General features: G+C 41.9%; 3 protein-coding genes across 10 annotated transcripts in view; all 3 read left to right on the top strand.

Annotated features, from left to right (window-relative positions):
- Positions 1-697: 697 nt before the first annotated feature.
- Positions 698-8284, top strand: alpi.2 (alkaline phosphatase, intestinal, tandem duplicate 2). Its single transcript, XM_018757052.2, has 11 exons — positions 698-805; positions 1124-1240; positions 2746-2861; positions 4052-4226; positions 4964-5136; positions 5294-5419; positions 5509-5578; positions 6318-6452; positions 6691-6882; positions 7035-7151; positions 7594-8284. Exons 1-11 carry the CDS (start codon positions 727-729, stop codon positions 7875-7877), a joined length of 1584 nt encoding a protein of 527 aa, XP_018612568.2. The 5' UTR covers positions 698-726; the 3' UTR covers positions 7878-8284.
- Positions 8285-9399: 1115 nt separating this feature from the next.
- On the top strand, positions 9400-22439 carry ppp1r2 (protein phosphatase 1, regulatory (inhibitor) subunit 2). Its single transcript, XM_018757434.2, has 6 exons — positions 9400-9746; positions 14574-14681; positions 15597-15680; positions 18235-18332; positions 19494-19664; positions 20026-22439. The coding sequence occupies exons 1-6, from the start codon at positions 9604-9606 to the stop codon at positions 20043-20045; spliced, it is 624 nt and encodes a 207-aa protein (XP_018612950.1). The 5' UTR covers positions 9400-9603; the 3' UTR covers positions 20046-22439.
- A 1136-nt stretch (positions 22440-23575) lies between these two features.
- Positions 23576-26471, top strand: part of LOC108937329 (arf-GAP with coiled-coil, ANK repeat and PH domain-containing protein 2-like) — a 42533-nt gene continuing 39637 nt past the window's right edge. For 6 of the 8 annotated variants that reach the window (XM_018757174.2, XM_018757173.2, XM_018757175.2 and 3 more), the window contains exon 1: positions 23576-24311. In XM_018757174.2, coding sequence (XP_018612690.2) covers positions 24259-24311 — 53 coding nt within the window. In that variant the 5' untranslated portion in view covers positions 23576-24258. The remainder of the gene's footprint in view (positions 24312-26471) is intronic. The other 2 variants (XR_001966335.2, XR_001966337.2) reach the window with 2 other exon arrangements.

Consider the following 26471-nt stretch of genomic DNA (forward strand, 5'->3'; position numbering starts at 1 on the left):
GACACACCCATGATGGGACGCCAGTCTGTCACAGGGCACCCCAAGCGGGACACGAACCCCAGACCCACCAGAAAGCAGGACCTGGTCCAACCAACTGCGCCACCGCACCACCACACCCCCCTCTTTATGGGAAGCATTGCTTACTAAAGTCAGATTTACAACTAAGTTTAAAAAAATGAATGAACTGATAAATTTAAGAATATGCCTTGTGTATTTGTTACAAGAGTGGGGTGTAGTGGTGCAGTGGGTTGGACCGGGTCCTGCTCTCCGGTGGGCCTGGGGTTTAAGTCCTGCTTGGGGTGCCTTGTGGTGCGGTGGCGTCCCGTCCTGGGTGTATCCCCTCCCCCTCCAGCCTTACGCGCTGTGCTGCCGGCTTTGGCTCTGACTCCCTCCTACTCAGCATGGGTCAAGCGGTTTCAGATAATGTGTGTGTACTTGTTACAAGCCACTCATAGTTACCAAAAACATTTATATACTTGTCTAATTAAGCGGTGACAAGTGAGTTAGTTTACTCAAATATGAGTAAACAGCACGCGCTGTTCCATCAGTACTATATTTCCAAACTACATGCAATAAATGTTTTATTCTGAGGGACTGATAAGTAACTTTTGCTGACATGTTAATATATAATCCCTTTGACCTTTGAGCAGCTGTTAAAGCACCGACAGGCATTCAACAAGCCCTCCTGAGAGTCTTATTCAATGAAGCATTACTGAATCACACACCATGGCATACAACCATAGCCAGCTGATTACTGGAATATTTCTTTTTATCACAGCTCATTTGTCCACTTCAGCAATCTTGCGTAAGTTTTCATTTCAGCTGTATTTCTAACTTGTACATACATATAGGAAATTTACATCTATCTGAATACAGTTCAGAGAATGTGACCGGGACAAATAAATGTATATGCTTACTTAATGGAAAATTCAAAATAAACAAGAAAAAAATGTATAGACAGAGGCATATAGTGTTTGTTTTTATGTTGCCACATGGTTTGTACATAATGTTCAAGACATAGCCTGGTGCATGTAGCAGGATGGATTGAAAGGCCATAGTTTATTTGCAGGATCTTGTCTTGATTACATCGGTTATGTCTCACGCACACATTCATGTTCTACAGAGGAGGAGCAGGACCCCAGTTTCTGGAATGTGAAAGGGCAGGAAGCTCTCAGGGTAGCACTGGACCTGAAGCCCAACGTGCACCGGGCAAAGAACCTCATCCTCTTCCTGGGGGATGGTGAGTAAGATGGGATATCAGCACCAGGGCCAGACTGGTTCCTGTAATTTACATTACATTTATTTATTTAGCAGACGCTTTCTCCAAAGCGACTTCCAAGGAACTCTGTGTAGTGTTATCAGCCCACACACCTTATTCACCGCGGTGACTTACACTGCTAGATACACTACTTACGATGGGTCACTCATCCATACATCAGTGGAATACACTCTCTCTGTCACTCGCACTATGGGTAAACCTGAACCGCATGTCTTTGGAATTTGTGTGAATATGTCTGAATTGAAAAGAGAGCCACTAACCATTAAAGAGCCACTTTGTGGAAACATCTGCTCAGATGACAGATGGTAAGAAGAAATGCTGGCCATACAGGAGACCTACCCTTTTCTTCCTGTAGAGCCCACTCCAGCACCAATGGTTGTTTCTAAATACGTCTGGTGATCTTTCTTGAGGTCATGCATGCAAACTTATTCTAATGCAAAAAAATAAAAAGAAACATTTTGATGTACTCAAGGGTTTGTTCTGGATCTGTGTAGGAAAGAGCAGAATCTCGTTTCTGTGTAAATCTCCTCCACTGAAATATCAAACAGTTCTCACGTGAAGCTTCATTCAAAAGCAAAAAACAAATTCTAAACAAAGAATCAATTGTATTCATCCTAACCAGTAGATATGTGCTGAGAAAAATTATTTATTTATTTATTATGTGCATTTATTAATATATTTTCTTTATTTATTTAAATGTATAAAAAAAAATTTTATGTAGCTGGAATGTAACTCCTAAACAAGTTACAATGATGGGCTCAGTGTAGCAATTTTTACTGTCTTAATTCAGGGTAAGAACCTCGCTCAAGGGTACTACAACAGGAGCTGGGACTGAAACCTATGTCTGCGAGAGGAAGGCAGCAGCTCTAATCTCTGCACGACCTGCTGCCCCGTATATACTCTATTTTTTATCGCATTACTCCATTTAACCTCACATTTTTGAAGAATCCACTTTGTTCCTCTCCACAAGTCTATGCATTTGTCTGAGTCTGTGTTTTCTCAAATAAGGCAGTTTACCATCAACTCTTAATTCATTATGTAAATGAAGTTTGTAAAGCAGGTATACAAAGCTGAATTTTGGAAAAGGTTTAAAATATTAACTCTTCAGTTTTACATTGTTCTATAGTCCACTGTAATTTAGATTATGGGACATCTAACCAAGAACTGCCTTTCACTCATTGACTCCTGTGTTTATGTTGTCAAAAGCACTGCACACGCTCTTTGTACCATTCTGTAACCGTAGTAAAAGTGACAAAAAAACTTGACCTTTGGGATCTTCCTGTAGATTGTCACAGAGAGAGAAGAAATGCGAGAAAAGATAAGCATCCCAGAATTACATGTGGAAAGGGAGTATATTACCAAGGCTGGGTCATTAGTATGTCCAAAGCTGCTCTGAAAAAAATGGCTTTTATCTGCTTGGTGTGTCAGTGTCAGATTTAGCTGATTCAAGCATGTATTTTCACCAGGGATGGGTGTCACCACAGTAACGGCAGCTCGGATCCTCAAAGGACAGATGGCAGGGAAGTCGGGCGAGGAGACCACACTGAAAATGGACACCTTTCCTTATGTGGCCCTGTCCAAGGTGTGACACCAGCACCACCCCACAGTCCACACTGTGGTCCCAGCAATATTCACATCATGCAGTGTTACCTAAATACGTTAGTACATGGTTTCAGGGTGTCGCTCTAGTGTCCTGGACTTAAAGATCACATTCTGATTTTTCGCAAGGATGTTTTCCTTCCTTATGTGCAGAAATATATTTTGGAAAGTAATTTGCATCGGGAGAAATTCTTCTCCTTCTTAAGGTGAATTGTCATCAGTGGAAGATGTACTTACCATATGTGTCAATGGTATTTCTCAGTCCCAATTAAATGGACACGAGCTACTTCGGTCGTTCGTTAGTTACCTTAACGCAATGTGGCAGTTTCTCCGTCTACCTGTGGTCTTTCAGCTCTTTCGTAGCCACTCCGTACCATACATTCAAGAAGCGCTCACAAACAGAATGTTCATACAGATGATACCCAATGTTGCTGTATTAGTTCAACCTTTAATTCGAAAAAAGATCGGTACGAAAGAAATCAATGAAAACAATACAAATACATTCAGATTCATCGAACACCTTGACGTGGTTCCGACAGGCCAGACAACTGCCAGGAGATGCGTAAAATCGAAACTCGGTCCTCATAAATGTAGTTTGCATAAATTTTGACTACTAGAGTGTTAGTGGTTAAATATTCACTCCGGCTTCACACCCACATGCCTGTGTTTCGTCCTTCAGATCTAAATTGACCTTGAACTATGGCCTTAGAAATCATCTTAGAAGTTCATACTTCCTTGAAAGTAATTGCACCATGGTCTTCCAGGGCGGGTGCTTCTTTCTTTCGAAGAAAAATTAAAATTCGGAAAACTCAGGGTTAGTGGTGTTGTGACTGTGTCTCAGATTTTTTTCCTTTCCGCGTCTGAAATAGAACTAACAGTGTTATTACGTTAAAAAATCTAAATGAAACAGATTGCCTCATGAGCTCAAGAAGGGGCATTGAATTAAACTCCTTGAAAAATCTGTCTCTCATAACCCAAATGGCTTTATCTCAGGGGATAGCTGTAAATGCATAAACAAATTTTTATTAAGCACATTTGCTGTAAAAAGAAGTATCTCTCTTAGAGTGTGCATGTGTGAATCTGTCAGCCTCTTCTGCGGCTCATCCACAGGAACCTATACGCACATGTACCACCTATACATATTTTCCTTGCTTTCCACTTGTGTGCCCGCAGACCTACAATGTAGACCAGCAGATGCCGGACAGTGCGGGTACAGGGACAGCATACATGTGTGGTGTCAAAGCCAATTATGGCACCCTGGGTGTCAGCGCCGCTGTAAAAAGAAGTGACTGTAAAATGACCAAGGGCAAAGAGGTCGAGTCGGTCCTGCACAGAGCCAGGAAGGCAGGTATGTCTAATATAGTGCAACAACAACAACAATAATAATAGCAAGCATTTGTAATTTGTGGCTGGCATGGATATTTTGCCAAATCTAGCCTAGTTCCTGGGTAGTGGTAAAAAAAAAAAAAAATTTTTAAAAATTTGTGTGCCAATCTAAATTTCCTTTATTGTACATTCTACATATCTGATACTACATGTATTATTTTAAGTAATTTCTACCGAGAGAAATGTCTGCATAACTGAAAAACTTTCAGTTCTATAGGAAAGGGGGTTCAAATCAGGGCCCGTTGAGCCTGAAGACAGCAGGTTTTACAACCATAGCGTCTTTTCACTTTTTATTTCAACTGTGCAAGAGTTAGTGTATAAAACTCATTTGGGTGAATATATTCAAAATAAACATGAAATTATCTTTTTAATAATCGTGTCTTAGCACTCGTCTCCAGCGTGTCCACGGTTCAGTTTTTTCACCAGGTTTGCGTATAATCTTCGTATCATAATGTAGACACCTTTTTTCCATCATACAAGTAAAAGGTGTTCTGGAGTGAGGCAATGAATCGCTCAGCCTTAGGATATGATTGCAATAATTTTGTTTAATTTGGTCATTTTTTCTTTTGATTTTTTTTCAAAAAGATATGTGAAAATGTAAAAATGGCAACCGGACTGTGCCGCGTCAGAGGTCATCGAATAGCACTATATGTAACCTGGGCGGAAAACAATGCGGACACTTTGTGTACCATGTTCCAGGCAAGTCGGTGGGCATCGTCTCCACAGCGCGGGTACAGCACGCCTCCCCGGCTGCTGGCTACGCCCACGTGGCTGACCGGAATTGGTACAGCGATGCAGACCTCCCTGAAGATGCAGTGAACGGTGGCTGCCGAGACATCGCCTACCAGCTCATCCACAATACTGACATAAATGTGGGCACTGTTTTTTTTGCATTGTATAACACACCCGAATAACTGGCACATAACATCTGGCCTTCTGTATGGAACCTGTCTTTATATGCACCTAAAATATTACCGTCATGTCTTACATCGCACAGCTGACTATCTATATAAAAAAATCCCGTTCCAGGTCATTTTGGGAGGAGGCCGTGCCTATATGTTACCCAAGGAGACAAACGATCCTGAGTACTCTTCCAGGACAGGAGAACGTTTAGATAAAAGGAACCTCATCACAGAGTGGCTCAGCATGAAACCAGTACGATGAACTACAACTCCTTATACATCATATTTGCCATGTTTTTTTTTCTTTGTTATCTTATTATGTAATGGTTTCCTTCATCGTAGAATTCCAGATACGTGTGGAATAAGGCTGAATTTGATGCTGTGAAGGACTGGGAAACAGACTACCTGATGGGTGCGTTTTGAAGAGCATCAGTGAGCAACTTTTAGTCTCCTGTAATTTTCAAAGTTTGAAGTTCCATGTTCCTGGTGAATCCAGCTGAAATGCCTGTGTTTCGTGTCCAGAATGCTCAATGAATTTATCTAGGTGACAGCTGTCTGAATGAAACATTATACTAATTTGACAAGAAATTCCACATATTTAGAAGGCTGTTCAACTAGAACTCCCTTTGGAATGTAAAATGTGCAACTGTAGAATCGCTTAAATTTTACACACATTAGGTACAGGGACCACGGGATCATTTTGATCGGTCACCTCAACAGTTTCATAACATGCAAAATTATTTTATTTATATTGTGTTGTATTGGGTGCAGCTGGCAGCGTAGTGGTTAGAACTGCTACCTTTGACCCCAAAAGCTGCAGATTTGAATCCCACCTCCAGCTATAGTGTCCTTGATTAAGGTATTTACCATAATATTGTTTCAGTAAAACTTTTACCCAGCCCTATGAATGGGTAAATTATTATATGTAACTTAACATTATGAGTCGCTTTAGAAAAAACTTTCAGCCAAATAAATAAACGTATGTCTTTTCCAGTTTGCCATTGTAATTGCCGTTGTAATTTCTGTTTATGGCCAGAAGAGGCACTATTTAGCAGTGCATCATTATTTCAGTGTCTTCACATGTTCCCTCTACTCCACTTAATGATATGATCTGTATATCTTTGTATGTTTTTTTTCCCATGCTTTACCAGGATTATTTGAGCCAAAGGACACAAGATATGAGCTGGATCGCAATAATACAATGGACCCTTCGCTTACAGAGATGGTAGAGAAAGCCATCAAGATCCTTAAGAAGAACCCCGAAGGGTTCTACCTCTTTGTTGAAGATAAGTACAGGTTTCCTCTTTAGTGCATTGCTGAAGCATCATTTCAGTCAAACTAATAATAGTTAGGGGCAAGGGAGAATTTTTTTTTCTTCAACTTGACTGACACTAAAAAGTATTTTAATTGTTTAAAACACAGCTCAAAGGTTCCAGTTCAAACCCCACTGGAAAGGTGGGATGTGTTGTGTGCAGTCTCATGTAAGCAGTGTTCCCATTTGCTCTTCTGATGTGTTCCCTGCAAGGGGAAGAATAGACCACGGTCACCATGACAGCAAGGCAAAATACGCTTTGACCGAGGCTGTGGAGTTCGACCGAGCTATCGAGAGGGCGACGGAGCTGACCAGTGAGCTGGACACTCTTTTTGTGGCCACTGCTGACCACTCACACGTGTTCTCATTTGGAGGGCATTCTCCCAGAGGAAATCCCGTTTTAGGTAGGTAGGAAGGTAGGTAGGTAGGTAGGTAGGTAGGTAGGTAGGTTGGTGGATGGATGGATAGATAGATAGATAGATAGATAGATAGATAGATAGATAGATAGATAGATAGATAGTGCCATTTATACTGGTCTTATGAATGTCTCTCTCAGGTTTGTCTAGTCGGACAGCAGAGGACTTAAAGCCATTCACCACCGCTCTGTATGGAAATGGACCCGGATACAAAGTAATTAACGGAAGTCGCGAAGAAGTGAACAGCACTGTGGCAGGTAAGGAGGTGCTCATGGATAGCAAGCACTACTATTCATGAGGCTACAAAAGGCAAAGAAAAAAATGTTGAATTTGATTTTTTTTCTGCTGAAAGCACTCGGATGAGTCAGTCAACCAATCAATGGTTGCAATGTCGAGTCGAGTCGATCGCTCGTTATATTTAAGTGAGATATTGTCGCCCCCTTGTGGCAATAACTCTGCTTGCGGGTGCACATGAAAGGTGTGTGTGTGTGTGTGTGTGTGTGTGTGTGTGTGTGTGTGTGTGTGTGTGTGTGTGTGTGTGTGTGGTGGGGCCTCCTATACTCCCAAGACATGAAGTACAGGTAGACTGGTGATGCTACATATCAGCTAGGGTGTGTAACTACCTGTGATGGATGTGTGAAGAGTAAGAATTACTTCAATGACTTCTTTCTCTACTCTCATTTCCTCTCGTTTTCTCAGGGAGTAACGATTATATGCAGCAGTCCGCCGTTCCACTCGATTCTGAGACCCACGGTTCCGAGGACGTGGTCATCTTTGCTAAGGGCCCCATGGCCCACCTGTTCCACAGTGTGCAGGAGCAGAGCTATATCGCTCACGTCATGGCCTATGCGGCCTGCATCGAGCCCTACACCGACTGCCTTCTGCCCCTTAGAGACAATGGCCAGGCTGCACCCTCGCTTTCCAAGCTGTTTGTCATCCTGCTGGGCATCTTGCCTGCTCTGCCCTCGCTGCTCTTAACATGAGGGTCTAAATGATCTACAGCCAATGCTCTCACTATATTGCTCATAATTCAAGCACGTGGTCTGCAACACAGCCCATTAACTTAAGTGTAAAGTTCCTAAAATGTTGCTTTGAGATGATTTTTCATGTTTTCCCTAATGAAGAACAATATGTTTTATCAACAAAGATGTTTACATGAAGTACTGACAATTATTTATTAAAATATAAGGTGGTGCTTTAATGCAAAATAAGGACATCCAAACTTATTTTGTAATTGAAGTTGGCCAGTGATAGATATAGTAAAACACAAACCAAAATAGCGAAATATAGAGTACACAGTGCAATGAAAGAGAAAGCATAATGATAATGCAAAAATGAATATGACAATTACTTTCATTGTGATAACATTTTTTTCCAATAAAGTTTGTACTTCAGCAATAAAACTGTCAGAGTCTTCAAGAGGAAGCAGTGTAAACTTGTTGGTATATTCTATACTTACGACACATCAGGAAAGCATCTTGTACAGAATGTAGTTTTGACATACAGGTACATATGCAATATAACTGAAAAGCTGATAATATAGCAAAAATATCTTGGTTATTTGGTTCTGAGATTGTGTTTGAAAATTGTTTTCAAACACACACACACACATTTTCAGAACCGCTTGTCCCATATGGGGTCACGGGAGCCTACCCGGCAACACAGGGCGTAAGGCCGGAGGGGGAGGGGACACACCCAGGACAGGACGCCAGTCCATCGCAAGGCACCCCAAGCGGGACTCGAACCCCAGACCCACCAGAGAGCAGGACTGTGGTCCAACCCACTGCGCCACTGCGCCACCGCGCCCCCGTTGTTTTCAAACAATCAGAATTATATTGCAATGTTTACAGTTTGTCAAAAGCACATGTATTGTTAAAATGACTGAAATTTACTAATTTCTTTAACCTTCTAGAAGTTATATGAAGCAGTAATTAACTACTGAATATTTAAAAATATACTTCATTATGTCTCTAATGTAATTACTACATGACAGTATAGTGGTGGGTCATTGTTAAAAAGTAAATGTAAGGTATTGTTGCAGACCTCTGCAAAAAAGAAGCCCAATGTGTATGATCCACTTTATAAATACTGGAAATGTGTGCAAAGGGTCATATGTAAAGAGAACAAATTAATTTTCAGGTTTAAAAAAAGGTGTAGGACCCTGTAGGACCCAGTAGGCCTATAGGCTAGTGTTGATTGCAGTGGCTGCTCCATTCTTACAAGTAAATGCATTTTTAAGATGTACAAATATAGGATAAAACACTACCCAGTTTATTTTAACCGATTACCTTGAGCTTTTACTGTTTTAATTAACAAAATGCTGTTACAACAAAAGTGAAGACAGAGGCCAGGCCAGGCCAGGCCAGGCCAAAATATCTCCCACTCTTCTTCTGCCACAAAAAGTATGGCCGCCTCTGCTCGCCGTTTCTATCGGTCTTGGTCGCTATAGCAACAGCTTTCCTCACTCTCGCGATGTTACCAGCACCGCCTTCTCTGTCACCGCCCCGCGGAAGCTCGCGGCTTCGAGATCTGCCAGACTGATCGCCTCACGAGGGAGTGGGCGCGTGGTAGCCAGAAAGGCACGGAGCAGACGAAGCGGGAGGGGGCGAGAGAAGGTGCGCGGGCACGGGGCTCGAGGGCCGCTCGTGGTCAGTGACGAAGGAGGCCGTAAGTTACGCACGGAGCGAGGAGAGGCACGCGCGGAGCGGGATGGCGGCTCCCCGCCCCATTAAAGGCATCCTCAAGAACAAGAAGAGCAGCGGCGCGGGCGCCAGGACGCCGGGGCCGGAGGTGGCGCTGATCGAGAGTCCGGAGCGAACGATGCCGTGTGGGGCCGCCGATGACGACCAGCAGTGAGTGCGACACACGCACGGATCACGGAGAAACACACACACACACACACTGTCACATTCAGAACAAGCACGTGAAGACGCCCGGAGGCGGAGAGCGGTTCCTCGGGCGCCATTGCAACCGCCGAGTGCCGGTCGGCAAACTTTCTGGCTGACGGGAGACTCTCCGGCCTCCGGGCGCCGCAGCCAGGTTCGTTTACTCCCCTTTTTTTTTTTTACCTCACACGTTTCTTTCGGAACTGTGGAACCAAATTTGACGCGGTTTTCTAGACTAGAGTCAACAACGCAGGTTTTAGTTTACTTAACCTAACCTGTAGGTCACAGGTCTCCGGTTCAGGTGAACATAAATATTGCATACAACCTTGTATGTTGTAGTTATTAAATGCGGTACTGTGAAGTGTTTTGTACAGGTAAATTATACACCTGATAGTAGTGACCCGGCGTACTTCAGTACGGTGTAATTTGAGGCAGCACGTGGCGCAGTGGTTCACGCGCCGCCTCGACGAAGCTCCGAAACGTACGTACGTCCTGTGTACCCTGGATCAAGGCCTGATCATGCAGGAAATTGCTCTGCTTAGTCTATATATGGGGTAAAATGACTAAGTCGCATAGTGCTGTAACTGTGTAAGTGACTTTGTTTGGAGAAAAGTAAGTATCCGCTGGACAAATCAGAGTAATCTGTCGGTAACACAAACCAACGGTGCCCAAACGGAAGAAAGTGGGAGTTTGTTTGCTCATGTGAGTGGGGTTTGTGAGTGTTAAGTGTGGTGCTTGATGCTGATCTGTGGGACTGGAGCAGTAGTGTTGTGAAATACACACAGGGCAGCAGGTGGTGTAGTGGTTAGAGCTGCCACCTTGGACTCTAAGGACCCAGGTTCAAATCCCACCTTCTGGGAGATTCAGGGATGTCCAGTAGTGGCCCATGGAGTCTGCCCTGGGGTGGCTTTTCAGGATGGACATGGTGGCCTGGAGTTGAGTCATCTTGGATGTAGAGCATTGATTTTATCCACAGTAGCAGTTGGATAGTTATGACAAAACAATGTTTAAAGTGATGTTTGCAGGTTAGGGAAATTGCCTTGTTTTCCCTCTTTGTTTCCGCAGTAAATACTTAGAAATGAAATCACACAGACATGGCGATGCAGATTTTTTTTTAAGGTTATGATACTGCGATTATTGTTGTTGTTATAGTTAGGTAACCTTTTGCTGAAGCGTTTGTTGCAGCTTTCTAACACTGTTAAACATATTACCTTGATACAGCAGGGTGTTTTTACTCTGTCAGTGCAGGGTAAGTATTTTGATCATTGGTGAAATTTGAACCCAGGATCTTGAGATCACATGGTGACAGGCCTAAACACAACACTACCAGCGCCTAGTTACACTATGAACAACAGATTCCTGACAATTTTACAGAAATGTCAAGTATCTTTATTGCAGTAGTTCTTTCTGTTCTTACTAGTGGACTAATGGTTCTTAATTTATCTGAAAATAGTGAGATATGGAAGTAAAACTGATATCATGGTACTGTACAGCACTTTGATATGTTTCTGGGGGAGTTTTACATATTGTCATTAAGGAGGCAGAGGTCTGGGCTTCTCCTTGACATAGTAGTTAGCATGAGCGTGTTGATTCATGAACATATTTACCGCCAGTTTATTCCTCAGATTGCACACATTCTGCTTTTGTTTTATTCATTTTTTGCCTCTATGACATAACATTTTGCAACGAGTAATTATAAATTATTATAGCTTGCCAACAACACCTAGTTATAAAGATACTGTATGTATGGTTTACAGTTTTCCATGTCACCTATTTGAGGGCTGAAATGTTTTGTTTGATTATCCAAAGAAAAGCAGTTTACCTGGCTCATGAAATTTTGTCTGCCCATCAGACAGTTAGCAGAACACCTACCAGTTTCTCTATGAAAATTAATTCTTAAACTGTTGCAGACAGTCAGACAGCTGTTAATGTTGAACCCTGATTCATCCAGCTGTATGTTTACTGAAACAGTTCAAGTAACATGGTCTTAGGTACATGATTAATATTTCATGTCGAGCTAGTCTCATCAACTGTCTGTTAATAGGTCCGTTTTTTTTTTTTTTTTTTTTTTTTTTAAATCTATCAACATCAAAGTGTTGCTACATGAACAAAAAGGTGCAAAGTAGTTTGGCCAGATTGGTTGACCATTCTCAGCAGTTGGCCAAAGTCAACGGCGCTACAGTACACGTCTGCACATTTCATTGTGCTCCTTCATGTTCTCCCCGGTTCAACCTGACATTGCTGCAGAAGAAACATTTACTGTTAGCACGGAGCTGTGACAGATGCAGTAAATCTTGTGCCTCATCCATTTTAACGACCGTATAATCTTGCTCCCATGCAGCTGTAGTTTATGCTCTGCTACTTGGTATTCTTGCTGTGTATGCACAGAACTGCGTTCAGGTGCAGAGTCTTCCTGAACCATCACTGCACCACACCTGGGTGCCAGCGCGAAGGACTCGTTTGGAAAAGAGGAAGATGACCATCCATACCGCTCAAACTTTGACAGGCTTTTGTTTATTGGTTCCTACCAAATATATAAAAATATGCCGAATTCAGAATGGGTTTTTCCTTCTTTGCAAACCATCAAAAATTTTTTTCTTCTTGTTTGCATCTCTGTTTTTCTTATTATAGGGTATGCTCCAGGCCCCAGGTTTTTGTTTTTCACCTGTCTGAGTTAAGTTGCTTCCATTATTTAGAATTCAGAATCTTTGTTTCAAATCTACCCTTGCTTGTACTTGGTCTTAGTTTGTAGTAATTTGTAAAGGTGTAATAGTTTTAGTACTAGTAGTGTAGTTGTTGACTTTATTGCACATTAAAGGACCATTTGCTCAGTGTCTGCCACCCTGTATTTAAATGAGCAATCAGACAGGTAGTGCAGTATTTAGGAGCTTACGATCAGAATGTCTCTGATTCCAATCCAAAACCTGCTGTAGTGGCCTTTATCAAAGTACTTACGGTGAATTATACAGTAGAAATACCCTGCACTTAAGTGCTTTAACTAAGGTTTCGGATAAATTAATGCTTGAAAATACTAAACGTGTGCCACAGTTTCCCTTAAGTGTACTGATCTGCTGCAAAAATGATGCCTGCCTTCCTTAGCCCTTTCTTGTAACATGCTGGTATTTTATCCAGGCACTGTTTAGCCTTCCTATTACAGTGTTTACTGTTGATTTCTTAAAATGATGGTTGGTGTTTGACTTTGACATAAGGTTTGTATGTTGCTCTTTTTTTTTTTTTTTTTTTTTAAAGCCATTTGCTAATAATAATCAATATTTTTTTCTCCCTATGTTGAGAAAGTGTCTTGCGTTTTGTAGTTGAATTTGAGGTATGTTGTCCGTGAATCAGCAGAAGTCTGGCTAGGGGCCCTGGTAAGAGGTATTTACTGCTGTACGCTGCAACAGTTGATATACTATTGCTTTGCTCTGCTTTGCTGAACTAAAGATTTAAATGCAGTCCTTTTGAGTTGTCTTGGTTGTGTCTGGACTGCATTCAACACATTCTGTCTGCCAGCAGTGGCTTTAACCCACAAAGATACCCCCCCCTTTTAATTTAAAATGAAAAATCCTGCTTTTTGCCGTGTCCTCAGTGTGCATTAGAAGTCAGTGGATTTGAAAATGTTTCAGCTGACGCACTAACTGGGCCACACTGCTGCGCCTGCGCCAGGTTTTATAAGCGTCCCTGTGATGCCCACCGGCACCACGGTTTTCCGTCACGTCGCCGGTCACGGAACAGGCGGCCTGCCTGTGGGCCAGCAACAGCCAGCACACATCGTTGCTTCTGAGGTCTGCATTGTTCTCCAAGGCTGCGTCAGGGACAGGATTCACATTCACACTAAACATACACATTTTATTTCCCTTTTATTGGTGAGGTATTTGCATGTCATGGTTGCTGTGAGGTCCTTACGGCAGTTTGTTAGAATCAGACCATCACTGAAATGCCACCAAGTGTAGGCTGGCGAGTTTCCTCTTCTCTGAACGCTGCTTGAGATTACAACAGCGGAAATGAGATTTGTGTCCCCTTTTTCTGTTTTTTTTTTTTTATTTATTTGGAGGTTTAAAGGTCTCTGGCAGTCAAGTCTAGGATTTGTATGTTGGGGGGGGGGGGATGAGGGTGGTGGTTTTGCAGGGGTTTGGCATGTCCAGCGGCCCCTTCATCAAGGGGCAAGAGACCTGAAGTGCGCCATGGTTTGAGCTGGAAGGGAATGCAGATGAAGGGCTGTGCCAGCCGTTGTTCACAAAAATACCAGTACATGGGATGATGGGACTCGGGGGACATGTGACCTCAATTCTAGTACATCTCTTTACCTTCCTATTTTTGGTATTCCTCACCCGCCCTCCCACACATGTCCATACACACAGCCACAGAACTGTGCCGATTGACTTTTTAAACATACTATCTTTGTTGCATTTTTGGTTAGACTCCTGAGTTTGTGGTAAAAACTGTTACAAAAGAATGTTAATCTTTTAAAAACTTTATGGAAAATTTTGGCACAGGAATTTTTTTTCAGATGAATTTTCTGTTGGCTGAAAATATTCACTAGTGAGAAAATCATGGCTGTCCTCCATTGCGTTTTGAGACACCTACCACTTTAAGTTAATGTGCATAAGTAATATTAACATCTTACTTAGTTTATATTGACGTTAGAAAACATGAAAAATCAATTTTAACCAATAATATATTAAGATACTTTTGGCAGTTGTTTCTTCAGGGGTGTAGCAGCAATGCACTTTTGGGAACTGTCAAGTTCTTGTCCTTTTTTACTCTCATTTCTCTTGTTTTGGCCCATTCTTTCAGAAAGAAGTCACAGAAGTGGGATGAAATGAATATACTGGCTACTTACCACCCTGCAGACAAGGACTATGGACTGATGAAGATTGATGAGCCCAGCACACCATATAACAGGTAGGCAACAGACCCTGTTTGTAGCTTAGGATGTTTATATAGCCTTTGTTCCTTGAAACAATAAAGTCAGTGTAAAACAGGGTTGTCTTAGGCATTCTTTGTGTGTACCTAATTCACATTTTATGTGTGTAGAAACACACACACACACACACACACACACACACAGTCTGAAATTGTTTGTCCTGAGTGGCGTGGAGGCGAACTGGAGCCTAACCTGGCAACACACGGTGCAAGGCTGGAAGGGGAGGGAGGGACACCCAGGACAGGATGCCAGTCCGTCGCAAGGCGCCCCAAGCAGGACTCGAACCCCAGACCTGCCAGAGAGCAGGACCCGGCCAAGCCCGTTGCGCCGCTGCACCCCCTATTTGCAGAAATAAAAAGTTGTCAAATTTATTACCACAGAATGGCAGTTTACTTTATGTTGGGAATAAGATTTGTATACTTTGTCAGCCTGGGTGAGTGCTGTGTGTATACATACAACATATTTTTTGTCTTTATGGTGTTATTTTTATCCAGACAATGCACATATGCACTGCTATAATTTGCACAAGGAACTTTACTGTAATTTGCATGTGTATATATATTTATTCAGTGTGGGACTAATGTAATAATAAAGGCCCTCTGACAGTGATAGCTCTTCTGTTTGCTGTTTTGTCTGACAAAGGCACCCTTTGTGAAGGAGATTCTCAAACCTGAACTCCACTGGAGTCTGAATCCAGTCTGAGATCAGGATTTTTATGAGTTCTTCCTTAGCTCCTTTCCTGTCTGTTGGAAGCAAAGAGGCAGCGTGTAACATGTAACCCAATCTTGAGGGCGAACTCCAAGGAAAAGGTCACCCCCACCGGTGACTCAGGACCCACGTGCGCCACTCGTTAATCATTTATGGGCACCTTTCCCATGATCCCTGTCTTTCAGGATGGTAGGGGATGAAGATGACGAGGGGACACACAGTGATACGGAGACAAACGCAGGCCTCACGGCAGATGACCTAGTTAAGAAGTAAGTTCTCGCAAGGTGACTTTTTTTTAATGCTGTCTGATTATTATGACTTTCTGCCAAAGTGACAGTGCAGCTTGCGAAGAGCTCGTCCAGAAATGTACTCTAAGTATAGAAGCTCAAAACATGACACCATCTCACTTGCATTCATCGATCTTCAGGCACAAACATCAAGGGCATCCCATTTATCAGTGTACCTGTGGGCAGGGATGAACAGCACATTGAGGTGAAGGTTAGAAGAGTGTAGAAAGATAGTTATGAGAAAATGCAAGACATCTGTCACTGCATAATGAATTTATAGAAAGGATTATTGTGCAAATTAAAATCAAGGTGAAACACTATGTAGACCATTGTTTTCTCTAATAATTATCAGTATGCTTTTGTATAAAAGAAGTAATGGAAGTAAAACTTCAAGGTGTTGTATTTTATTTGTAGAAAAAGCACATGCTTTAAGTTGGAAAAACTACTTTTAGGTTCTGAAGAATGGCTAAAAGTTCTTTCTGGAGTGTAGTCTTACTGCTCTCAATTTTTCAGTAAAAATAGATATCAGTCCTTGGTGAAAGGAAAAATAAAACATATTGTTGAGGTTATCCATGAAGCTTTAATAAGATACTTAAACCAAAAGTATAGTAAGTTGCCAAACGGGTTTAGCAAGCAGTGCTTTTCTGTTTGAAACTTTAAAATGTTAAATACCTCATAGTGGCATGCTCTTATTTTTTGCAGTGTAAAGTTGTCCTGCTATGAAAGGGGTTCCATTTTCCACATGCATTGTGAGCTACTTGTCTCTAGTTGTATCTGAAATAAGCAGTTATTTGAATCACTCCATTTGTTGTATAAATGGAAACAATGTGTATTTCTGTGTCTACTTATTGGTGTAAAGTAACTTCAAACACAGTGAAACAGTAAGGTTAGTCTGCACAGAAGCAGCATTTCGAGAGTGCCTGTTCTGCTCTTATGACATGGAACAGACACCGCGCTGCTGTGTGTAGGCAGGCCAAACTCAGCCGTGGATTCCACTACTTTTCAGCCATGATTCCTTGAAATGTTCCCATTTTTGTGTGTTCTCAATTCCCATGTGTGTCAGGTAGTTGGTAGCGTAGTGGTTGGAGCTGCTGCCTTTGGATCTGAAGGTTGCTGGTATGAATCTCACCTACTACTGTAGTACGCTTGAGCAAGATACTTACCCCAAATTACTCCTGTAAGAATAACCTAGCTCTTTAAATGTGTAAATCATTGTAAGTAGCTTAACATTGTAAGTTGCTTTGGCGAAAAGCGTCAGCTGGATTAATAATATAAATGTAAGTAGGAAAGAACAAATGATAGCCACTTTGTCCGTGCATGCGTACACTGATTCAAATTTTGTGGGATCTAATCAGCTCTCCCAATTTCTGATTTGAAAAGAAAGAAAGGGGGGGGGAAGCAAATCACCTTGAATATGATACTGACATAGTGTGGCGACATTTAAAGTTAAGGCTTGATTTACTACTTGCTATAGCATGTCCTGCTGCTTATTTCCTTCAGGTGATACAGAATCTGTTAAGTTCTTTTAGATGCAGTGATTTGTAGCGGGATAATGCTACTTGTTTATTATATAAAACATTCTCGGTACCCATCAACTTATGCATTGACTTCTTAATCGATGAATGAGAAGAGAAATATTAATTACAGAAGTCCTCTTTGATCTTCAGTCCCTGCAACTGAAGCAATCACTTCTAATCAGTGAGCTGTGTGCTACATGAATGTAATGCAAAATTATTTTTAATGACAAGGTTTTGTAAATATTTAGATAATGGTTCAGGCGTAAATAATATTTTGGCTTTGACAGTGCTCTTCTTTCAGTGCCTCGTGGCCAAATGCAAAGCACTCTACAGGAAAGCATATTTGCTCTCATTATTTACTGTTCATTGACTATGTTCTGTGTTATTTGTGGCTGACTCACTGAAATGCTAGGTAGCTCCAGGCCTGTGTGAGTAGCTAGAAACTGCAGCTACTGTTGATGTCTGCACCGAACATGCTTCATTGTTCCTCTCTGAGCCTGAAGTGGAAAAGCAGCTCACTGCACATTGTCTCTTTATGAAGTCTCTCCCTTTCTCCTCGTATTTTGGGCTTTTCACTGCGCCAGAAGATGTGTTCTTTTCCTCCAGGGTTAAATACCTTTTATTCTGTTTTACTCTCTAGACCATTTAGACACTTGTTAGACCTGCAAACAGCTTATGTATTTGTTTCTGAATATGTTTGCTGCAAGATTATTCAGATCTTTTTCAGAATGCGGAGATGCCAATGCAGGTCCTGTCACCAGTGTATACTTTTAAGGATGTCCTGCCCCCATCAGTTCTGATGGTTACAAGTATCAGTAACTAAGTCTTATGATTTATCACCTCCAGTTGCTCCCCCCTCAGTGGAGCAGAGGCACTGACACACAAATAAAGCTGTGCTGTGGTGTCTGCCCAGGAGCAGAGAGTAAGCACTCAAAGGGCCACACGGAAATACCTGACCCGCTTTTGCTCCAAAGTGGGCCTCTCGTCAGCCAGGTCACGCATGGTACTCTCTTCACTAGGCTGGCAGCAGCAGAGGGGGAGGAACCTCACTTCATGAGAGATGAGGAAGAGGAAGAGAGCAGTGAGGAAGAGGAGGAACTCAGCCCAGAGGCACAGGGTAGGTTTTTTTTTATTAAAAAAAAAAGACCACCTTCATGACCTCACTAACCTGCTAACAAAGTCAACTATCATAATGTGCCCCCTTGGCCCTTGTGATTTCTTTTAATGGGTTGTTTTTTTTTTTTTAGTTCACTGAGTTTCTGTAATAGATGTGACATTCTTACACATGACTGTATTTTCAATGGCCACACCAACTTGTGTCTGCATTATGCTTTCTTAGTCTACCCTCATTCACCTGACTGAGCATAATGTCACATTATCAGCGAGAGTTCTACAATTTTGCACATAATTTTGCAACCACAGCTCTGGCCTTTTCAGCCACACCAAGGTGAAGAGGGAAAAGAAAAATGTCTATTTTTACAGTGAAACTTTTTTTTTTTGCTCTATGATGCATCGAAGAGCAATGGAGAATACACTGGGTTATATGGCATGAAGTTTTGCTTGGTTTGCTCGAAGTGAATTTGGTAGGTGTAATGGGTTATGGTCCACAAGTCAGTAAAGGGGACACATACATGGATTTCAGGGACATAGTGTGTATGAATTGTCAGTTCATGTAGTTAAGCAGTTTTTCTAAGTGTTTAACTATACAGCCTGAAGACATTACCACTGTTCAAGGAAGTATGGGGTAAATTCAAGCAGAAGCAGGTGAAGTGTTTTTAATAAATGTCAGATATTTAATGGCTCATTTTGTTAATCTATCTCTTGAAACAGCACTTGTCCCATTCAAGATGTCTTGCTTAATCTCAAATAGTTTGTGCAGATAAAAGCAGCCTTGCTGCAGTGAAAAGCTCCTGGTGTTTGATGGTAGCCAACACAAGAATATGATTTAGTAAGTTGCTTGGTCAGTCTGTACTAATGGCCACATACGGTGATTTCATATCATGAGTGTCTGCTTTTCACGTGCAAGGTAAACGTACTTATGCTCGGCTTTGATTTACTTGCACTTTGACTTGCAATGTATTAGTGATCTCAGTCGCATTTCAATTATACGGCTGTTTAGGAACAATTTTTCATGTATCCTTGGGCCTTCATCTCCTGTTTTGCGTGGTAACTCGGATGTTATTTTTATATGAATATAGGTTTTATTTCTTAGGTTAGTTATAGCTGACAATTCTTGGTGTCATCCTAGTATTTAAATAAATTTTTTTTCTTCATTCAGCCAAAAAGAAGCAGTTTGAGATGATGAGGAAAATGCATTACAATGAAGGTCTCAACATTAAACTGGCCAGGCAGCTCATAGCCAGTGAGCTTGAAGAGGAAGAGGATGAAGATGAAGAAATGAAGGATGACACAGAGACGGAAGACATCAGTGTAGATCCCCCACAAGAAGGTAGGAGAGGCTAGCTGGAACAGAATTTTGTATGAATTTTTGAATGCCCTCTTTGCATACATAAATGGCTTATTCAACAAACAACTGTTAAAATTAGAGTCCTGTAAAACAGGATCCTGAAGTCTGTTTGAAATAGACATTTTAATATTTAAACTCTATGTAATGTCACATTTACCAGTAGTTGAATAAAATGGTCAGTTTGAAAATCTTTTTTAAACCGGAGAGAAACTGAAGACAGAATTTTTGTACTATATTAATAGTATAAATATGAATGTTAATTATATTGGTGATTTGGCAAATATTTGGTGTTAGCTATTCTTATGTATACAGTCGTATATAAACAGTTATTCTTATGTTGCAGCTGATTCTTTGGATTCCTAGAAGATGGAGTGCTCTGTCGATTCCCCGACAGCTTGTGAAACATTTGGGCGCAGGTAGTCGCTTCAGAGTCGGTCAAAGAGCACTTCTTTACAACCCTGCCATCCAAGTTTGTGTTTATGAACACTGTAATACAAAGTATATCAGTCTGAAAGTTGTTTCTGTTGCCAAGAGTCATCCTTTTATTGTCAGGAAGTGGAGTGAAACCTGACAACTGCTATAGTGGACTGTTTCACTGATTCCTCCTCGCTGCCTCCCGAAGGGCCAGTGTTGCCCGGCACAGCCTGGAGGACCGCCGCCGAACTGCTCGCAATGGGGGTGAGGTGGGGATGTTAGGGGTGACAAGCTGCTTTTGTTTTCTTGTTTTCTTTTGCCCCCCTCAATGCCTGCTCAGCGACCACCAGAACCACCGTGTGTGATTTTTTTTTCCCCTGTGATGAGTAGGATTTCTGTGTTCGATATAATTTTATTATGCTTTAATTTTTCTCATTTCTTCAAAGATGTATTCTATCCTACTTCCTTTGTAACAAATAGACCGCTTTCAGCTAGCTTGTGGGAACAGTAATAAAAGGTGATTGATCCATTTATTCCCCTGTTTAATATGCCTTTTGCAAATGTAAGCCTGGCGCACTAAACCCTGGTCTTGGAGGAATTCCTCTGAATGCTGGTGCTTACAGCAAGGTTACAGTTAGGTTTCATTTGGTAACAGCTAAACAGTTCTTTACTTAGTGTGTGACTATAGTAACAGTTACAGGATGCAGAATGATGGGTATAGGTTTGCCTGTGCCAGTGAAACATGTTCCACTTTGTATTGCTCACATGTGAACCTTGGTGAAAATTACAAATTTATGCTGTGGTTACTTAAGATTATTAAATTAAGGAGCTTTAAACTAAATAATGCAACTACGCAAATGTGATTTGTAAATCTTGTATTTTACTATTTTAATTGGTACTACCACACCAGAAGTCTATCTAACAGTAAAGAGGGCAAAGTAGGTCCTGCCTGGCTACTTGCTTTCAGCTGGATGGAAGAGCAGCATGAACAGGGTTACTGCAACAGCAGAGCTGACAACCACTGCGATGACAGCGAGCACTTAAAACATTATTGATGTACTACAGCTTTCATTGTATATGAAGGCCTGATCTACTGATACATATTTATGTTTTTGTAAATACACTCTTATGTTAAAAGCTAGTGTATAAAATTTGGACATTATGTAATTAAAAAGAATATATACAAAGAAACTACATCTGTTTCTAAATATCCTGTGAAAACCCTGCTGTAGATGTGTTATTACTGAAGTGTGGCAGTACCATCCAGTAGTTGTTGCACTGAAACTGTTGTTTAGCCTTCTAAGTATCCCAAAAAAAAAAATAGCCTGGATCTAATCCCAGCAACTGCTAACTACTGTAAGTGAGACTGCACTCATGTTTTCTTAAATCAAGCTTTTTTTCCCCAAGGGGACTTTGTCCTTTCAGGATTTGGACATCCTGCTTCTTAAGGATGGAGATGGAGATTTTTTTTTTTTTTTTTTAATTGAACCTCTGCTTTTGCAACATTTATCACCATGCCTATATAATATTATAATGGAGGATTATATGATGTTGTTTGCTGATCAATGAATAACAGAGGATAAACTGTATGCACAAACAGCCTATGACCAACCCAAGTTTGAAAAATACATATGGCACTGGTCATAATAACCTAAAGCTACACTATAACATGAAACAGATCTCTGGAGGTTAGTGTGTTAAGTTCCTGTAAACTGTAATGAGTTCTAATTTTGGTTCTCTTAATAGTATAATAAGTTCGTTATTGCTTTCTTATGAAATAATAAAATTGGCTTGAACACGTTAAAGTGTTTGCAATCATGAATTATTTTTTTTGGGCTGGATCACGTGGATTAAGCAAATCTGAATTAATCTATGTGCCCTGGGAATGGAAACACATTGTGATATTTTTGTGGGTCTGACGGTATGTTGACATGCGTGTGCAGCGAGTTATATGTGCCCTTAGGAGAGGTTATTCTTGAGAAGGCCTAAGGGCTGGATGTGTGCAATCACACACCTTCTTTGTGAAGGTCTAGAGAGCAGTCTAGAATTTTAAGGGAATCCAAAGTCACTAATCACACAAGTTTGAGTGATGTGGCATGAAAATTACTGGCAGCGCATTAAAGAAGGTTCCAGAGTACCTTCTGAGACTGACCATTGCCCTGTAGCTCTAGGATTCATTAACTGTTACACTTAAGTGATTGTAAGAATATTTAAAGAGTGCTTCTCCTCTGGCCACAGTTCTTTATGCTGAAATGATTTAAGTATTTTAAGTTGGCATGTTCTTACACCTAAGGATGTGTGTAATTATTTTTGTGTCCAATAAATTAAGATGTCAAACTGTAATTGGACTTTTTTTCTGGTTTTCAAAAGTATTTCATGTAGCATCTAACACATCAGGCAACCTTGAGTGTCAGAAAACTGCTGTTTTGTTCTGAAGTACTAGAACAACTGTTGGAAGTAATGTTCACCCCTTGTTTCAGGGTACACTAACTTGAGTTACACATTTTCTGAGGATACAGACTTTAGATTTTGTTTTTAGTTGCATTTACTTTGCTTAATTCAAACATTTCGCATCTCTGGTGTTGAAGATTTTAAAATCAATGGGTAATGTTACCATAGATATTAAATTGGTGATACAGTTAACTTGATCAATTGATGAGGTTACTTGATTGAAATAAGTTTCTTCTGATAAGTTTTAATTTCAGTGCAGTAGAGGTTTAAAATGTATGTCTTAGAAAATGCTTACAGCTGTATATCTGAAGTTTTTATGGAACCTAACCCAGAAATAAGTGAGGAACATGTGTAGCATTAAGCTTTTATCGATTCTAACGGGAAGAAAAAGGGACTTTGGAGTTATCAACAGCCTTCTGGTCTGTTATGCTCACAAGCTGAGGAACCTCAACATTTTTTTTTTCCTAGTACACTCTGTCTTTGCGTTAGTCAAGTTGCAAATTTTCCAGTTTATTTTTAAACTTTCCTCACTGATTTATTGTCATAAACCAATGTGCTGCAGAGAGAAAGTCGCCTGCTTTTCCCCACCCAGCCATCACAGTAAAATGCACTGAGATGCAGTACGAGTGAAGGACTACTTTAATTCAGGTGCCTTCCAGTGTGGTGTCTCATGTTTGTGAGTGTTGTCGATCGATAGCCATATTTTGACCGCTTATTGGTCAACAGTCAGTACTTAATAGGACTTTGGGGAGAGAAGGTATTTTTATTTTCATTTTACACTTAATGTAGCTCAATGTTTCTACAGCTTTATTAAAGGTTTTTAAAGACTAGACTGCATAAATCACATTTACCTGACACTTCTCCAAAGTAGCTTCGTTATTTACTCATTTGTAAGTTCCTTCTTCAAGGGTACTATAGCTGGAGGTGGGAATCAAACCTGTGACCTTTGGGTCTAAAGGTAGTAGCTCTAACCACTACCAGCTGTCCCACAAATTAAGTAACATTTGTATTATGCAGTGCATGAATTTTGGAATAAGACAATCGCTGGTGAAAGTAATTTTAGGTTTTTGAACAGGTTGTGCTCTTGAGGCAAAGAACCAGCGTGCAGCCCACACTTTCTTCTTCATAGTCCTTTCGGTAGATGTCCACTAGATGGCGACACTGTAACAGGAGCCAGACGCGCTCACGCATACAGACGCCACCTGCTCACAGAGATAATGTTTCAGTACAACACAACTTTCCGGAGTTAATAAACGGAATCGTACATCGTCTCAAAGTTACGAAGCAACTAAAAAGATCAGAAGGGTAAAATATGACATTGTAGGTAAAAAGAGGGACAGAGACGCAGTTCAATGCGAAAAGGGCGACGTGCGTAGCGCTGCTCTCTGGCGCCCTCTGCGGCCGGAACGACCGGCGACAGGACGCCGCACAGCGCCAGCGCCAGCGCTTCGCACCGGATTAATGTGCGTGCGTGCCCGTGCACGATGCGCGTCCGCCGCGCGCACGTCGTTTAGATTGTTCGCTACGATCGCCTCAGCTGCGGCTGCTCCCCTCCGGCGGACCATGTCCAGGCGCCGCTAGCAGCGAGCTAACATACAGTGACTGGGTGCCACACAGCCGGCTGGCGGCTCCGCTTCGAGGCCCCGCAGGTGTCTGTTGTTCCTCCGCTGGGATCAGTGTGAGTGACGCTGAGCAGTTGGTGCCAGCCGAGATGAAGGTCGCCGTGGATTTCGACGAGTGTCTCAAGGACTCTCCCAGGTTCCGGTAGGTAGGGCGCCGTCCGGACGGCCTTCGTTCCCTGCTGGGGTTTGCCGGAGGAGCGGGAGCCCCAGACAGTGTGTGCGTGCGCGCGCCCCCCGCGCAGCGGCTCCCAGCGGCGTCCGTCTCCACTCCCGCGCCGCTTCTCCGCTCCGACTGAGCAGTCGTGTGTATTTCACTCTACTTTACTATAGTTAGAGCGCAGCTTTCTTCTTCTTTTGCGCAGGCAGCGGCACTGTGGTGAACCGGTAACTGTTTGAAGCCCTGCGTTTAACACGGCGCTGCTCCCGCTGTTGCCCGTTTCTTACTGCGGACGCGCAGATCGGCACAAACGTGGATTGACGCACTTACTTTGCTCTTTTAATTAACTTGCCTCGAATGATCACTTTCAGCCTGTGAAAATGTGAGATTTTATTTGCGCATGCTAGACTCTTGCCTCTTCTTGCAAGAGATCTCCCAGTCTGCCAGCGTTGTAATATGAAAACACAAAAACTATAAATATATCTAACAGCTATAGCTGTTGCACATAATATTGCTGTCTGTGTGTGGCTTTGCTGGGAAGTGGAAGATGTAATTCGTGTATAAATGATTGTTTAAGCACATACATAGTGTGCTGTATTTCTGTGCAGGGGCTTATGGACTGTTTGAAGGAGTGCAGAGAGTGTTAAGTGGATAGATTTTAATAACTGTCCATGAAAGGAGATTCCTGGTATTTTTTCCACTGAAAAGTCTGAGAGGTAAATGACTGTGATTTCACACCAGATGATCTGTGTGGGTTATGTTGCTGTGAACCTACTGTACAGGCCTTGGACATCAACAGCTCAGTATAATTGTAATAAAGATTAGTTGGGAATTTTGCCAGTCCCAAAAGAAAATTCAGTGTAATGCAGGTCGGGGAAACTCCGATGTTAATTCCCATCTAAAAAGTGTTGCTCTTTGACCGTGATGTGAAAGCGCACAATTTATGATTGATTTCCGAGTTCCCTATACTTTGTCTTAAAAAGAAATCTTTGGTTGCTTTCAGGCTCATCGCTCGTCAGAATCGGTGTGACGGTTGGGTCTCTGTATAAATCTGTCTTGGTTCCTTGGGTTGCAGCAGAGGAAGACCTGGCTCTGTGGACTTGGAGAGGCCGGCAGCACCTCCGAGGACAGCATCCTCATCCAGAAAATGAGCGACCGATGTCAGAAAGCCGAGACGTTGCGTATAACCTGAGTTTCGGTGGCCTGGTCTTGGGGTGTCTACCAAGAGAATTTTTTCTTTTTCTCTGGAGCTGTGCTTGTTCAAGGCAGTTTGAGTTATTCATAGTTGTTGCATTCTTTGTATTAACTCTGCAGTGGTTCAACAGCTGTGTCCAGACCCTTGATGGTCATGCATAATAGTAATGATGATGGTGATGATGTTCACTACTTTTTCAGCTGAGTCTGTGGGTCACGGCTGCAGCACGGTTTTACTGAATTTTTTTCCCCCATGCGATCCCATCTTAAAGTTTAATTAGATTTTAACGGGTATATTGATGCACACTCAAGTGACACTGTGCATCGGCATTGCTTTCCAACAAGTATAGATATAGACCAGCAGGTGGCGTAGTGGTTATAGCTGCTGCCTTGTACTCGAAGGCTCCGGGTTTGAATCCCACCTACTGCTGTATTACCCTTGCTCAATTAATACGATAAAACTTATGCAGCAATATAAATGGTTAAATCGCTGTCAGTAGCATAACATTGTTAGTCGCCCTGGAGAAGGATGCAGTGCAGCTGCACTAGGGGACATGGGAGGTGAGGTTCTACATTCATTACTACCCCCTACCAAGATGTGAGGCATTGTACTGTGAGTACTGTACTGTGTGCAGACTGGACCTGTGCCCATATCAACATAGGCTGTGTGGTCTGAACTCTTTGAGGCTTTTCTTAAGGTCTTGTTACACCAATTGTAAGATCTCCTAGCTTGTTATTATTTTATATTCTCTAGCCATCTTTGACAAAGTCTTCAAGTGGATACAGTGGCTTGATCGACGATGTACCGACGTTTGGGTGTCATGCAGAATCTTACTCCCGATGCCCTGCTGTCTCGGTCCTCTGCATGCTGTCAGTTGACTGCTGGTCCACCAGGCTCCTTCTGTTGACCATCTCCATGAACAGAGGTCACGCGAAGTCACCGAGACACCC

The sequence above is a fragment of the Scleropages formosus genome, chromosome 8 (genome assembly GCF_900964775.1).
Source record: "Scleropages formosus chromosome 8, fSclFor1.1, whole genome shotgun sequence".
NCBI classification, from domain to species: domain Eukaryota; kingdom Metazoa; phylum Chordata; class Actinopteri; order Osteoglossiformes; family Osteoglossidae; genus Scleropages; species Scleropages formosus.

Coding starts and splice junctions, on each gene's coding strand:
- ppp1r2 (XM_018757434.2), top strand. CDS start 9,604: ATGGCGGCTCCCCGCCCCATTAAAGGCATCCTCAAGAACAAGAAGAGC. Junction 14,682..15,596: donor CCCAGCACACCATATAACAG/GTAGGCAACAGA, acceptor CCTGTCTTTCAG/GATGGTAGGGGATGAAGATG. Junction 19,665..20,025: donor TGTAGATCCCCCACAAGAAG/GTAGGAGAGGCT, acceptor CTTATGTTGCAG/CTGATTCTTTGGATTCCTAG.
- alpi.2 (XM_018757052.2), top strand. CDS start 727: ATGGCATACAACCATAGCCAGCTGATTACTGGAATATTTCTTTTTATC. Junction 6,453..6,690: donor GTTCTACCTCTTTGTTGAAG/ATAAGTACAGGT, acceptor TGTTCCCTGCAA/GGGGAAGAATAGACCACGGT. Junction 7,152..7,593: donor AGTGAACAGCACTGTGGCAG/GTAAGGAGGTGC, acceptor TCGTTTTCTCAG/GGAGTAACGATTATATGCAG.